Source organism: Mauremys mutica, chromosome 1 (assembly GCF_020497125.1).
Source record: "Mauremys mutica isolate MM-2020 ecotype Southern chromosome 1, ASM2049712v1, whole genome shotgun sequence".
NCBI classification, from domain to species: domain Eukaryota; kingdom Metazoa; phylum Chordata; order Testudines; family Geoemydidae; genus Mauremys; species Mauremys mutica.
Window position 1 is genome coordinate 85,981,823 of NC_059072.1, and position 15,722 is coordinate 85,997,544.

The window sequence follows — 15,722 nt, forward strand, 5'->3', positions numbered from 1 at the left end:
AGATGAGATATCTGGGTTAAATGTAAAATGACATATCACTCATCAGTGGTTTTCCAGGTTCAAGCCAGAGATCAGGTTTTAGCCAGTGATGTAAACCATTTATACTCTACACTTACTGGAGATGATAGCCGTCACGTTTTGTTCTGATAATCATGATACGTTGTCTGTTCAGCTCCATATAAATAGGAATCCTCTTAAGTGTAGTGTTGAGTATAATCACTTGTTATCCAATATTAATGCAGGTATTCTAGAAGGCAAGATATTTGGAAAGCAAGTGTGCTACACACCTACATCTGGAATATGCATACTTCTGTGGCTTTTAGTTATGGACACTTCAGTGTTGGGACATGGCTTTTATATGCTTGCTAATGTATTTGATGCTTGTATAGAACTATTCTCAAGATGGAGTAACTGAGGCTATCTGGACAAGTGGATCTTCAAAAAGTGGACCTCTTCAGGCAGTTTCTAGGGAGTCTACAAGAGTATCAAGAAGAACACCAAGGAAAAGGGTGATGAGAGGCTTATTGCAATCTAGACTCGTTTTACTTTTTCCTGAGATTGTCAGGGCCCTAGAGACTATTTTTTACACTCACTGTTTTTGTTTTGTTTTTTTAAACAAACAGGTGGAAACTACAGCACAGTTGCCTGTAGATGATGCAGTAATGTCAGAGGGTACTCCCATAGCTGAAACTATAGTGGCTTCAAGCAACGAGACCCTAGTAAATATATCTAATAAACTATACAAGTGGTATCCTTCTGTAATGTACCTTTTAACTTACACTAGAAAGCGTTTTCACTTTAAACAAATCTAACTCTACTTGATAGCCCCCAATACTTAATGTATTTTTACTTTGTCAGATATGCTTCCCTCTCCATTTTATCAGTCTTATATAAGCATATGTTCTTGCACCAACCCCGAAGCCTTCTGCTGCTGGCCTGGTCTGAGCAGTATGATAATTCCTATCTTCTTAAAAGTGGAAGATTGGGGAACTTCAGTACCACAACCTTCATGGAGGGTCCATTTTTATTTAACATGTGTAACAAACCTGCCTTGAGGGTTTGTGAGCTTTTGTCACTAAACAGCTTTTAAGGAAAAAAAAAAATACTGAAACTGTCACTAATGTATTTAGAATGTTCTTCCAAAGTAGCTCCTCTTAAATCATCATTTTTATTTTTTTTCTGAGTGATAACTTTTAGTACCCAAATGTTTAACAAAGATTTTGTCTTATTTTTGTTTTTCTTTTGTATTTTGGTTAATTGAGTCTGAACAATTTGAATCTCAGCAGGTTGTCAATAGGGTGCCTGGAAATTTCAAGCATGCAGCTCCTACACTGTCAATCAGTGAATTCTCAGACTTGCCCAGAAGAACACCAAAGAAACCATTGATGACAGCTGAAGTAAATGAATTAAAATTTAGATTGTTGTTATTTCTGGACAGAGTTCTTGTATTTATTTATTCATTCCTGCAGAAGTGGGAATGAGGGTGTAGTTCTCTAACAGGTGGCACGAGGGTATTCGGATCAAACTAGCATTATATCATGGCTTGACTGATGAATGTAAAGTTTAAAAGTTTGGCCAATAAAACATTTGCTTAGTTTTGAGCCATTCTGCATTTCTGGGGTCATGTTTGCAGTTTTTGTGCTGCTTCTGTCATCAATGTAGCATGTTGTGTGGGGTTTTTGTACAATTCCTTGTCAAGTTAGTTGAATAGAGTACATGGCTCTTGAATTTTGAAAAATTGATCAAGTCTGTGGCTTAATTTAGAGCATCAAATAGCAGGATTATTTTAAACCAAAAGCCTCCAATGTAACATTACTAGAGTAGATCTGCCTCTTCTTTTAATAGCTAACATGCCCCTGCTTCTAGAGTGTTTGACTATATTATCTCTGGAAACCTTTTTCTATGCTAAAAATTTTAGACCTGATATTGTATGCTATTCTGCAGCATTACTATTTTCCTAATAGAAATCAATAGGATTTATCACTTTTTTGCATTGCTCATTTTGAATACAACTCATTCTTAAAAATAGATAAGAAATCTTTAATTAAAAACTAGTGGCTCTGCTTTCAGATGTGTCCACATATGTGAAATGGGCTACCTCATTTGCTTACAGAGATGATCTGACACCATTTCACCATGTTGGTAACTGAGCACTGAGCTGATACCCATTAAATTTATTAAAAATGAGTGCTTTACTGTCTCAAACCCAATAAGCCTTTGCAGTCAGTGTTTTGCTATATTGCAGCACTTTCGCTTACCACAGCAAGAGGAAACAGGTCATCCTCATAAACATACTGTTAACATTGGTCACACACAATCCAGTGATCTACTCAACACAGCCATGATAGAGGTGATGACTAGTCCCTTTTGATCATCTGTATTGTTGTCTGATTGGTGTATAAGTACTGCATAAGTAACAACAAAGTATTCTTCATGTTGAAGGAAACTGAGGACAACGCTGAATGCATCTGGACACCAAAAATCACTAGACAGCTGCCAGTAACAAAGCTTAAACCAACAATTAAAATCCAGGAAAGACTTCTTAAAATTCACTGGGTGAACCAAATTCTCCCTTTCAAATCACCTAGGGTTATGGTTACTCTAAATATCTATACTAAAGGGGGAAAAAAGCTATTGAGTTTGGTAAGATTTATAATTCTTCTGTTTGTTCCCATAGGTGGTGGAGAAAACACCAGCAGAAGAACGAAGAGTAGAAAGAGATATTCTTAAGGAAATGTTCCCATATGAAGTATCAACACCTACAGGAATTAGGTACAATTCAAGCATTTTGTTTTACTCAATTATGATAGAAAGACTTTTTTTTTCTTTTTTTCTGGGTTTAATTAGGTTGTATTGCTAGGAAATCTCTAAGAATTAATCAGTATTCTGTGGCTTAACCTCACAGGACACCATAGAGCTAGGTGGCATGCCTTTCTGCATATAACTGTTAAAATTAACTTATCCCATTAGAACTAAAACTGAATTTACCTGGGCTAACGAGTTTGCTCTAGTATCACAAAATTTATTGAAATGTATGATTTAGGCTTCAGATACTAAAAGTAAATAAGCCTTTTATAAACAGAATTAGTTCAGATAAGGAATCTTCTTTTTAAAATGATGCACATTAAACCAGTTTAATTTCTTCTGAAATGAAGTCCAGTATTCCACCATGGGATTTTAAATAATAAAAATGGTAAAACTTTAAAAACTTATTTGAGGCTAAAAATATCCTGTTAGTTTGTGTTCCAGGCAGAAAGATATGCACAGGTCCAGGACACACTTTTTTAAAAGTACTGCTTCAGCAGAGCGCCAAAAAAGAAAAAAAATAGAAAATTATGGAATAACTTTCCTTTCTTTTCTAATCTCAGTTAGTGATTGCCTTATGCACTGAAGCATGAAGGTATAGGCATCCTGTCTAATGTAACTAGATGTTCTTATCTGTATAGAACTTCCAGTCCTAAATCCTACTTAAATCTTTTTTTAGCTTTTGGCCACAATATCTTGAGATAGAGTTCCCTGAGTCAGTAGGTGTGGTGTGTGTGTTTTTTATTTTAAAAGGGATTTTACTCTAAAAGCATGTTACCTTTTGAATTCCATTAAATCTCCTTTCCTTATTGTATAATGTAGGAAGGTAAAAAGAAATGTCTGACTTGACTTCTCCATACCATTCATTATTTTGCATTCTTGTATCATATGCCTCGTATTTATCTTATAAATTAAGGAATCCTAGTCTCTTTTGAGGTTCAACATACCAAAGACTTTGTTTGCTTCCTGATTCCCATCACTTATTAATAAACTCTCTCTCATTCTTGTGCATCCAAACACTTTGTTTTTGATCTCAGCTTGTTCAACAGCTAACACCTAAAGGCCAGAGCCCTATTGTGGTAGTAATCTTACAAACACCTAACAAAGGTGGTCTGTGCCCAGTAGCTCTTATAAATAGACAACACTGGCAACTGCACAGACTGGAAGTGTAAGATGATAATGAGATCAGAGTAACAGACTTTCATTGAGCTACCTGCATTGGTGCCCATGTCTTTTCCTTAAAGAATGGTTGTACAGGAAAAGCTTTGTTATGGCATGTTCGGGGGGGGGAATGGGGTGGGGGGGTTCCCGGTTAGTCAAAAATTCTGGTTAACTAAGAGTTATATTTATCAATGGAGGGAGGGAGCTTAGGTGTGGGAGGGGGCTCAGATGGGTGAGGGAGTTTGGGTGCAGGAGGGGGCACAGGAGAGGGTTTGGGGCGCCAAATCTGGCAGCACTCATCTCAGGCAGCTCCCCGCAAGCGGTGACATGTCCTTGCAGCTCCTAGGTGGAGGCATGGCCAGGCAGCTCTGCATGCTGCCTGTGCCCACAGACACTGCTCCCACAGTTCCCGTTGGCCACAGTTCCTGGCCAATGGGAGCTGCAGAGCCCCAGTGTGTGGGGCGGGACAAGGGCAGCACACAAAGCCCCTGTGGCCATTCCTCCACCTAGGAGCAGCAGGGACATGTTGCCGCTTGTGAGAAGCCAGGTAGGGAGCCTGCTGGCCTTGCAACAACTGGACTTTTAATGGAGATATCAGACGTGCCCGTTTCTAGAACTTTACGGTTGGTGAAGTGCTAGATAACACAGCTTTTACTGTAGTTCATTGAGATGAAGTGTTCACTGCTGGTGTGCAGAAAGCATTGACATTGTTGTTGGAATTTAAAATGTCCCAACAGAGACAATTGGACTTATGGGGCAGTTATTTTTAAACACTGCATGCCTTAGAAGCACATATGTTCTAATAGTTAGGAAATGATATCAGTGAATGTCTGCCCCCATGTCCCTAAAATCAGGGACTTCCTCTTTATCAGCATGGAATCGTCTGCTTGCTGTGGTACCATTGTAGGGCAAGGAGACTAGTCCTGCCCAAAGCAGCTTTTCTTGTTCTTTGCACTGCTGGTTTGACTAACTCCACCTCTTTACTCTTCCTTCCCAGAGGGAGGACAGTGATGAGAGCTAAGATCTCTACCAAAGTTCTTTGCCCCTTAAGTAGAGAGGACACTAATCACTAAAATCTTTTTGCCAGCCCCTGGAGCCTCATCCAGTCCACCTTGACAAGCATTCAGTGTAATTGAAATCAATATATTTGAAAATGTAGAAAACATCAAAAAATATTTAATATTCTATTGTTTCACCATAACATTAAAACAGCAGTTAATCACAATTTTTTTTTCATTGTTTGACAGCCCTGCTTGATACCTAAGTCTGGCTATTTGTCTTTCAACCCCATATGCAGAAAGATTGATAGGATATACACTCTTCACCAGTGATGGGAAAGAGAGAGAAAGTAAAATATGAACTGTATGCTTGAAAGCATACTCAGGGGCAGTAGTGAATTCTGTCCTTAACGTCTTAAAACCAAGTATCTGATATGCATTCTGATCATTAATCCATTTAAACTAAAACTTTTATATACTTTAGATTGCTCACTTAAACATGTGACTAATTATTCTTTTTAATTAACAGTGCTAGCTGCCGCAGACCAATCAAAGGAGCTGCTGGCCGACCTATAGAGCTCAGTGACTTCAGAATGGAGGAAAGCTTTTCATCTAAATATGTTTCAAAATATGTTCCCTCAGCAGATGAAAAACCAGAGAAACCAATAACAAAAAAACGCTCCATTCCCATGTGGATAAAGATTCTGCTTTTTGTTGTTGTGTCAGTCTTCTTGTTTGTGGTTTATCAATCTATGGAAACCAACCAAGGAAATCCTTTTTCTAAATATCTTGGTGTCTCTGAGGCAGACATCCCAACTGATTGATCATCTCCTATGGCACACCCAACTTGGTCTCAGTTTTTTTTAATTGTAGGGGAAAAAACTCTTCTTCCCTACTGTTGTCACAAGGACTGCTTACAACTGTGATTGCAACTTGACAAATTGAATAATGAAGCATAAATAAACAAGCCAGTATAAATGGACATCAGTAACTTTTTCTGGACTAGTAGGAGATAACTTTGTGCCATATGAGTAACATTTTTTTAGATCTCTGGGACTTTTTGTAGTCTTTATTTTTTTAATGTGGACATCTTTAAATTCATTTTTGAGAAACTGTATATTTGTTTTTGCAAACTTGGAAGCTGAGAAGGGCAAAAATGTAGTAAAATGTGAAGCTGTGTTTAAATGCTTTGACTACGTACAGAAAAGAGGTTGTACTTTTTTTTCTCTGCTACACAACGTGGGGGTGAGGAGGGAGGAGATGTTAACCTGACAAAGGGAAATGCATTCTTGAATGCATTTTATTGTAACTGTTCAGCTGAATTTGATATATTGTGGCTTGTAGGGAAAGTCTGGCAATAAACTTTTCTGTAATACTGTAACTTTTTAGTAAATGTAACTGTAACCCTGCTGTATTCATTTCTGTAAGGTCTAAGTAACATTACTAACTCCACTTAAGAATAACATCCGTTTTTTAATTGTAGCTCTTAATTTTAGTGCTCAATACTGTTGTAGGAACATAATTACAGATCTAATTGGCAACAGATCTCTCTTTATAGAGGAACTTATTTATTAGTAATGTGTGAAAATAAAATTTGCATCAAATATAATTTTGCTACCAAAATATTCTGTGAATCAGTTTTGTTTTTTTGTTGAAGGACTCAAAGTCTAAAGCGCTGTGCTACATCTTAAATCTTTCACCAGAATGATTCAGACTGCAGAAAAAATTATTGCAGGGCTAGGTTCTTCAAACAAAATTTGTCAAGTCTTTCCCACAGCTTAAGAATGATACTCCTTGCAGATGTTCACATAAAAATGTGTTGCTTCTATACTCATCTTGGATACTCCCTATATCATGAAGTTTCATGTTTGATGTGAAAAGGGCATTGTTATGCTTTGACTTTTTTAATTTAGGTTAAAATTACTCATCTTGGATTCAGTTGATTTTTCTTTTTTTTTTTCAGTGGAAATGTGTCTAAACATTCTAAATTCCATAACCTAGTTACAGGCAACTGATTTTTCCACAACCAGTGAAGTCTGAAATACAAATAGAATATAAAGTGAATGTATAAAATTGGTGCACTTAAGTCTGCAACATATTACATATTCTATACAAAATTACAGTTGTAACCTTATAAAAGTGGTACTTTTTTTTAAAAAAAGCTTAGGATATAAATTAATATAGTCGGATCTTTTTTTACTGTAACTAGATACAATGTAATATTTAGTTCATAGTTGCTCTTATGGAAACTCTTACTTGCTATGTACTTGAGGCAACTTTTACTTATCTTTGGTAGCAAAGCAATAGTTTTGTCTAAAATAAATGCTTTAATTCTTTTAATTTGTTTTTAATCAAATAGTAAAACTTGTGTTCATCCTCTAGAAAATTGTAACAGAAAACAATTTTTTTTTGGTGTCAAACTGTGGAAAAATAAAGATGTAATGTGTACTTCAGTGCTTATTTTCATAAGAACTGAAATCAGTTACTTTTAATGTGCTGTCTTGTGGTATTGCTAGAACATATTCTATATGAAGAGCTTTGCTTTTGCTTCTAATCTAAAATGTGTAGAAATATATAACATTCTAAAGCTCTCTGCCACTGAAGTAAAATTTTTAAACATTCCCAAAATAAAATTTCACTGTGTAATAATCATTAACAGAGATTCCAGTTCCCTCTTTATTTTGGGGAAATGTCTTGTTTATAGTAATTCTTAATTGAGCCTATTTTTCTTCTACCTATATGTACCAAGATGGACTTTGCTCCATTTTGCTTTTACTGAACCAAGAGGTTTAACTAACTTCATTTGCTGTGGCACAGAAAACCTATTATGGATTGGTATAGCTTTACAAAAAAAAATACTGTGTATTGACCTGTCTCCAAACTGTTAATTTGTTAAAACTGAATTGTACTTTCAGTAAATGTCATTTGTTTCATTCAGCTGTGCTTGCTTTAGAGATTTATATACACCTTCTAAAGCTACAGCAGAAACAGCATAACTGTACATTATATTGGATTAATGGCACTCATTTATGGCATTATGAATGAATCCTTTCAAGTATTCAGTATTTATAGAAGGTAAATAATTAAGTATACTCTCTTTCATCTACGAGAGGAGTCACCCTTTATCTGATAGGTTACATGCTAAAGTTTTCTAAAGGTGCTGACCATGTGTGCTTGCAAAGGATTGCAGTGGAAGTTAGGGTCCTTGAGCACTTATGGAAAAATAAGCCAGTAAAGATCAGCTATCAAAGGAGTAACACCTGTACTAGTCAACTTCATCTTATTTCTCCAACATTCAGGAGTGGGCTATTGGCTATATCCATAAAGGGACTAAAGTGCGGCAATGTTGAGTTGCAATGCCTAACTTGTAGGAGCCTTGCTCCCCAGTAGAATACACAGACCACCTTGCCCAATGCGGGGAGAGATTTAGGTACCTAAGAATGATATTCTTAAAAGCCAGAACGCTGATTGGGACGTCACCTAAGGTAGCCAGTAGGAAAGGGCTTGGACCCCATCCCTGAGGAAGTTAAGCACTTACTACATCTTGGAATGCCTTAGTCATAGAGTTAAGGCCACTGAAACATGTAATCTGGCCTGTATAGTACAGGCCACCAACACTGCCCAGTACCTGTACACTAAACCAACAAACTTTTTTTTATTTTTATTTTTTTAAGAGAAACTTCTAGCCAGTGGTTCGAGTGATGTGGAAGACTCAGGTTCCAATCTCTGTGCTCTAATTATTTTATACACTGTGAAACAGGAAAGAATGAGGCCTGCTCCATGATACCCTATAGCCCAGTGATTAGGGCACTTTCCTGGGGGGGAAGGGAGAAGACCCAAATTCAAATCCTTTATCCATATCAGACAGTGGGCCAATTGAATATGGTGTCCCACCAGCATGCATGTTCTAACCACTGAGCTATAAGGGAAGCACAACCTCTGGCTGTCTTGTATGGGAATGGGCATGCTTGCCTACTACCTAGGCAGGGGGAACACTGAATTTGAGGATTCTGCTGGGATGTATGTGTGAGATGAGCACCTACACGGAAGCGGCTGTGTGCATGCTCACTGGCAGAAACTGAAGTGCCATAGAACTCTAGCTGCCTACAGAGTTAGTAGCTGAGAGGGTGTTTTGAGGATCTTCGTGTCACCTAAAGTGGCAAGTGCCTACATTTGGGGGGGCGGGGTTGGTTGGTTTTGTTTTTTGGGTAGATCTAGCCCTCAAACTTCCTAAATTACAAGCTTTTAGGGAAAGTCTTCATGCCAGTAAAGTTTTCAGAAGCAGCTAAGTGATTTAGGCTTCTCAAGAGGTATTAGGTGCTCAAGTGCCATTTTCAAAAGTGGCTTAGGGTAAAATTTTCCAAAACAGTTAATTGACTAGGCTCCTAAATCTATTGCAAAAATATATATGAAAGGAAGGGAACATCTTTCTTGGGAGTCCACCACTTCAAGGTGTGGCATTCATTCATGCGTGACAGTGTTGGTCACTAATGACTGGTCTAGATCCCACAGCTCCCAGCCTGAAAAGTTATATTCAGACTTGTATTGAAGCCTAACTACTTTCTGGACTGCTACATTTGATATAGGGTGACTAATAACTTTAGGGGTGTGGAGATTGCCTAGTGGTCAGGACTCTACTATTCCAAGAGGTCTCCGATCAAATCCCATTCTGGTCCTGAAGCCTTAAAGGTATTTGTCAATTGCGGGGTGGGAGATTAGTTCCTTTAGGCTACTTGTTAGTATGCTGCATTGTCCTACAGGACACCCTAGTTAATTTCCTGCCTTGATCTGTTTGATTTACTGGGTAATGTACCACAACATTTTTTAGGGTACTAAAATGTAAATTTCTGACAATTAGCTTATACTAGATTGCCTCGTCTATAAAGAAACCTCCTATGAAGAAACACTCAATAGAGCAGAAATATTCATTACATAATAGTACATAAGAATAGCCCTACTGGGTCAGATCAAAAGTCCATCTAGCCCAGTATCCTGTGTCCAACAGTGGCCAGAGCCAGGTGCCCCAGAGAGAATGAACAGAACAGGTAATCAAGTGATCAATCCCCTGTTGCATATTCCCAGCTTCTGACAAACAGAGGTAGTCAAAACTGACATGAAAATGTCAATCATAGAATAAAGTGACTGCCCAAGATAGGGAGTTGCCCACTGGAGGTTCTTTCATTTAGTCTTCAGCATGTATGATGGGGGAATCAGGACTGGAAGGGACCTCAAGAGTCCAGTCCCCTGCAGTAATGGCAGGACTAAGTATAATCTTAGACCATCGCTGACAGGTATTTGTCTAACCTGCTCTTAAAAATCTCCAATGATGGAGATTCCACAACCTCCCTAGGCAATTTATGCCAGTGCTTAACCACCCTGACAGGAAGTTTTTCCTGATGTGCAACCTAAACCTCCCTTGCTACAATTTAAACCCATTGTTTCTTGTCCTATCCTCAGAAGTTAAGAAGAACAATTCTCCCTCCACCTTGTAACAACCTTTTATGTACTTGAAGACTGTTATCATGTCCCCTCTCAGTCTTCTCTTTTCCGGACTAAACAAATCCAATTTTTTTCAGTCTTCCCTCAGAGGTCATTTCCGAGAGAAAATACCTTGTAAAATTGAGAGCAGATTTTTACAAACAAAAACCCTGTAGATAAAAGCCATCTGAATGCTCAAAACATTGCACACTAGGTAGGCCAAAAACCTATGTATAATCAGCAATTTTCAGGGCAAGTCAAAACTCGTGTTTGGCAATTTGTTCTGGTTTTAATTCTCCATGGGAGGTTGGATAACACCTACATTGGTGAAACTTCAATTCCATAATGTGAGTCCACTATTAGTTAATATTGGTTACCATCCTGATTTAATGACATGACTTAAAACAATCACAAACAAGCCCTGTTATGCTATTCCTTAATAAGCAAAATGATTGATCAGTCCAGTAAATATTTCTCTCCTTTCTGCTAGAACTCTATTTTATCTGTAGGAAGAAAGTTGGGGTTGCTTTTTGCCCATGGAACAGCAAGTCTTCACAGATGCATAAACATAGTAGACAGGTCCTAAGTTATACCTTTTAAGTCTAACTGACTTTGAAATGGCCATAAGAGTGGCACAATAGAATACCCATATGCTTCATATAAACATCTAACAAACTTTATTTTTCAAATTACTAGGGATGGTCAAACTCATTTGCCTAACTTTAAACTCTCTAACATTGTGGGTCCAAAAGCTTGACTTAAGGTATAACCATCTTGACTTTATATGCAAGCTAGGCAAGACTCCTTTTTTTTCATGGCGGAAAATGCAGTATAAAATTAGGGAGGAAGATGAAGAAAGAAGGGAGCAGAGTAGGAAAAACAAATACAGAGAAACTCATGGGGTGAGAAAATTAGGAGCAGGGGAGAGAACATCTAAAAAGTATTTATACAACAGGTGAGGGGTGGGCTACTTAGGGCAGATAGATTTGAATGCACTGCACAGAGCTCTAAGGAAAATCATGTTCCTTTGGAAGAAAAACAAATTTTAAAAGGAGGACGTTTGCAAACTCACGTGTTTGGCAAAGCCCACCATGTAAGATCTACTAAGCTGCAAACTCTGCAAGAATTCCTCTTTCCTACAGCCATCTATGATAAAGAATAGTATTAAATTAAACCAATTATATATTGTAAATACCGATGTCCATTTTTTCCTAGTCCTAGATCCATCAAATTGCATAGTGCAATACATAGTATTCAATGTAAGTACATTAAAAGTAATTTGAATGTCCTTTGCAGTTGAAATATGACCTCTACTAATCAGAAGATAAGTTTATGGAAATCTATATGTACAAAATATTAAATGATATTGGTCCTGCTCATTACATATCTGAATGGATAAAAATAAAATTTTGATTTAATATAGCTGCTCTCACTGTGATATCACAAGTAAATATGTTTTCATGTCCTCATCACATAAATCACTACCTTTGCTCTGTGTATAAGAAAGCAAAGAATAGTATGGATTTTTTTATAAAGCTCAAATTACAACTTTCTAGAACACACCATATTTTTAATCAAATCAGACACTAAATCTGAGTGATCATGGACAAAAATAATCTGTTTAACAGGTAAACTTCCCCAAATAAATGAAGTGGATCTGGTTTGGTTTGTCTGTTTTAGCTGTAACTTATAGAATTACAGCCCTAATACTCATTACAGTTAGCAGTTACTAAACCATTCCACTGTTTTGTGAGTGAGAACATCAGCATTTCCCTGTTGGATAAAACTGTTTCCTAGAGTTCCTGGGATACACGTGACTACACCAGGACATGCAAGAACTCATTACAGGATAGAAGAGTTCATTTCAAAGTTTTCTTTACCATGTACTGCGAACCAAAACAGCCTGCTGTATTTTAAACCTCACAATCTGAATTGCATGTCACGCTCTCCCCATGCCACGAACTGAACTATGCACAGAATGCAGCTCTATTTCAGCTGACCTTGCCTTACTTGGAGCACACTGGAGCCTGCCCAATCTGGTTCACTCAAGATAGGCTTGACACTACCACATTTTCTGGCTGGCTGTTCACCTACACGTCATCTTGCTCCGGCAATGCAGTCTGAATTTCCCCTGAAGTTAAGGCACCTCTGAGGTAATCAGGCTGCACACTGGGAAGTTCCTTGGGGGCCAGTGAGATGAAGGGATCTTGCTGCAGATTGGCAAAAGAGGTGTGCCATTGCTGTTACTACACCCTCAGGACTGCAGCAGCTTGCATGGTTGATGTGTGAACCACTCCATACCACGGAATGGCTAGAATTTCCACCAGCCATATCCCTCTCATCTCTCTGAATGCTAGGGCTCAAGGCAGCCTCTGCAATGCATCAGTGTGAAGCTGATATGGGGTCTTAGCATCATAGTTCTGTCGAGGTCAGGAGAATGGATTAAAAAGAACATTTTTGTCACCTGTCCCTAATTGTACAGAAATTTTGGCCAGTGTGATCAGACCTACTTATAGGAACCATAGGTGCTCAGCATATCTGAATTCAGGCTCCTAACTTTAGGCCTCCTTGCTTGAGAAGTTTGACCTACGTGATTTCACAAAGGCTACAGTGGGGATTTGTGTTAGAACTGGGATTAGTTCCTTGTTCCCAATCCTGTTTTTATTCCGTTAGACCATGCTGCCTCTCATCCTATAGAAAGGCCCCTGTTTGTGGCTGGAGGTCATATGGCTGCTCAGCAGAGGAGATGCCTCGATTGGTAGGGTGTTTGTGGCAGCACTACCACCACCGTTAGTAGTCTGGGTGGCACTGCCTCCTGCAGCTGTGAACTAAGATGAGGTCTTCCTAAAAACCAAGGGACATATTACTATGTTTTTTCCAGTTCCCAAAGGACAGCCCTGAGTCACTGTGAGGAGACTGTGAATAACCTTCTCAAGGGAGATCAGTGACCCAGGCTTGTATTGTTTAACATTTTCAAGGTTATCTTTGCAAGGGCTAGAAACATTATCTCGCTCTCTCACTCTCCTTCCCCCCCCTCAACATGATAGGTGATATTTTCCCTTTACATTTCAACTTGGGATGGGGATATGAGATACAATACTGGAGTTTTAAGGTCTACAAAAGCCATCTCTGAAGACAATCAAATTTTAGTACATATGATTTTAGTTATTTTGGTCAACAACCAAGAAATCCTCTGAGAGGGGTGTCTTCTGAAAATCAACTTGTTTAAGGAGGAGGAAGAAGAGTGAAAGGTAACATCAGAATATTAATTTTAGCAAAGAACAGCAAATAGAAAGAAGAATCTTATTTTAAATCTTGCATTATAGCTGTTCCTGTATCCTCCTTTCCTGTATCTACATTTTGATAGAATGCCTTTGTAATATACAATGCAGATTCAGACAGAAATGTTTCAAATTCACTGACCAACCTTTCCAAATCCACACTTAAAGCAGTCAAATGGTCAGCTCAAATACCCCAAAACTCAATACCCTCTCCTGATAATGGAAGGAAAAGCTATCTGCTCCTAAAACCAAAGAAATGTATGGGGTATGCATAAATAATACAAACACATGCTCCTACCTTCTGCCCACTCCCCAGGAGAAACCTGCAAGGTTTTAACTGAAGTAAAAGGCTCATGTTGTAGCATACCTCTGCAAAATAGTATTTCCAGATAATGTAACAGCTACAAATTTACACCAGTCAAAAGAAATACAGAAAACAACAACACTGTGATTCTAAGGCAATTAACATTAAATTTAATTTAAAATCAAACCAGCTGGAAGTTTTCAGAAGAAAGGTTAGCAATTATCTCTCATCCTCCTGTGACACTTGTCAGTGTACTGCAACTGTTACCATTTCTGGCCACTGTGTTTATAACAGAGTTTCTACTAGGGGTGAGGTGGGGTTGGGTGAGTGGTAGGACAATCTGTTAAAAAGATGTTGCAGATCCAGGCTATTGCCCAAGTCTTTAGAGGATTGTTATGTTGTTTCATAAGTTAAAAAAATGTTTGGTCTGTCCATATCGGCAAAACTAAACTGTGCCATAATATGTTGCTTCCAAAACACTAAAATCTGTAATGCAGAAAAAGGACTGAAAAAACTGATTCACCAACCATTGTGCATAGTTTTGTACCTGACAGACAGAGAGCAAGAAGGGTGTCACCAAAGAGTGATGTGTCAGGCTGATGCATTTTGAACACAAAAGGCCAGTGTTTTTGTGGGCAGCACAAATTATGTGTGTGTTAAAGTAAATCAGTACCAGTAGTTGACTGTCTCTCTTTGCAGTCTCTCATCTTTTTCCTCTTGAATTTGTTTCACCCTTCTCTGCCCTTTCTTTCTTATGCATTTCTCCACCTGTTATTTTTCACTCTCTCTTAGAGCTCTATTTTGCAACCATGGAAGTCACTGATATATCTCCTATTGATTTCAGTGGGTCAGGATCAGATACTCAATGCCCACCATTTTTAATTGTATTTGTGTATCTTTATTCCCTTCCCTTACCCTTTGTTTCTACCCTCCCTGGAGAATTCCCCTAGCAAAATAAACATAACAGTAAACACAACTGTACTTAGAGGGGTAGCCGTGTTAGTCTGGATCTGTAAAAGCAGCAAAGAATCCTGTGGCACCTTATAGACTAACAGACGTTTTGCAGCATGAGCTTTCGTGGGTGAATACCCACTTCATCACTGCATCTGATGAAGTGGGTATTCACCCACGAAAGCTCATGCTGCAAAACGTCTGTTAGTCTACAAGGTGCCACAGGATTCTTTGCTGCTTTTACAACTGTACTTGTGCTCCTCCTGTTTGGTACTTACAGTACTTGCTATTGTGCACCAGTTTGAAGGTGAGGGTTAGCTGAGGCTGAATAGGATGATACCTATAACTATTATAATAGATATTTACTTTTTGTTTTTAATAAAATATATAAAGCATGAGGAGGTCTGCAAATAAAGCATGACAAGGTCACACACAAAAGGTAAATCCCAAACAGATTTATCAGTAGAGGCAAAAAAATAATAAACATGGGAGGAAATTCTCAGTGTTTGAGTAACTTGCAGTGTACTTAGTTCACAGTAGATGAATATTTTCCCTACTTTATGTAATACCACCTTCTGTTAATAGAACCAAACATTAAATTATGCTGCAAAGCTGGTGTTCTATGACAGCTTTTACTATGATTTTTTCAGTCTGTACAATATGTCAAGGAATATAGCTCGGTCTCATCCATTTTTTCCTGATACTTGCATATATTTTATTATTGGTTACATAGATTTGGTCCAT

At 38.1% G+C, this 15,722-nt stretch overlaps 1 protein-coding gene across 12 annotated transcripts in view; it reads left to right on the forward strand.

Annotated features, from left to right (window-relative positions):
* Positions 1-7,304, forward strand: part of TMPO (thymopoietin) — a 41,022-nt gene extending 33,718 nt beyond the window's left edge. Inside the window, exons 5-11 of one of the 12 annotated variants that reach the window (XM_044981610.1) lie at positions 390-509; positions 624-719; positions 1,287-1,397; positions 2,246-2,350; positions 2,443-2,556; positions 2,678-2,772; positions 5,494-7,304. In XM_044981610.1, coding sequence (XP_044837545.1) covers positions 390-509; positions 624-719; positions 1,287-1,397; positions 2,246-2,350; positions 2,443-2,556; positions 2,678-2,772; positions 5,494-5,788 — 936 coding nt within the window. In that variant the 3' untranslated portion in view covers positions 5,789-7,304. Of the gene's footprint in view, positions 1-389; positions 510-623; positions 720-1,283; positions 1,398-2,245; positions 2,351-2,442; positions 2,557-2,677; positions 2,773-5,493 lie in introns of all 12 variants that reach the window. The other 11 variants (XM_044981600.1, XM_044981618.1, XM_044981639.1 and 8 more) reach the window with 11 other exon arrangements.
* The last annotated feature ends 8,418 nt before the right edge of the window (positions 7,305-15,722 follow it).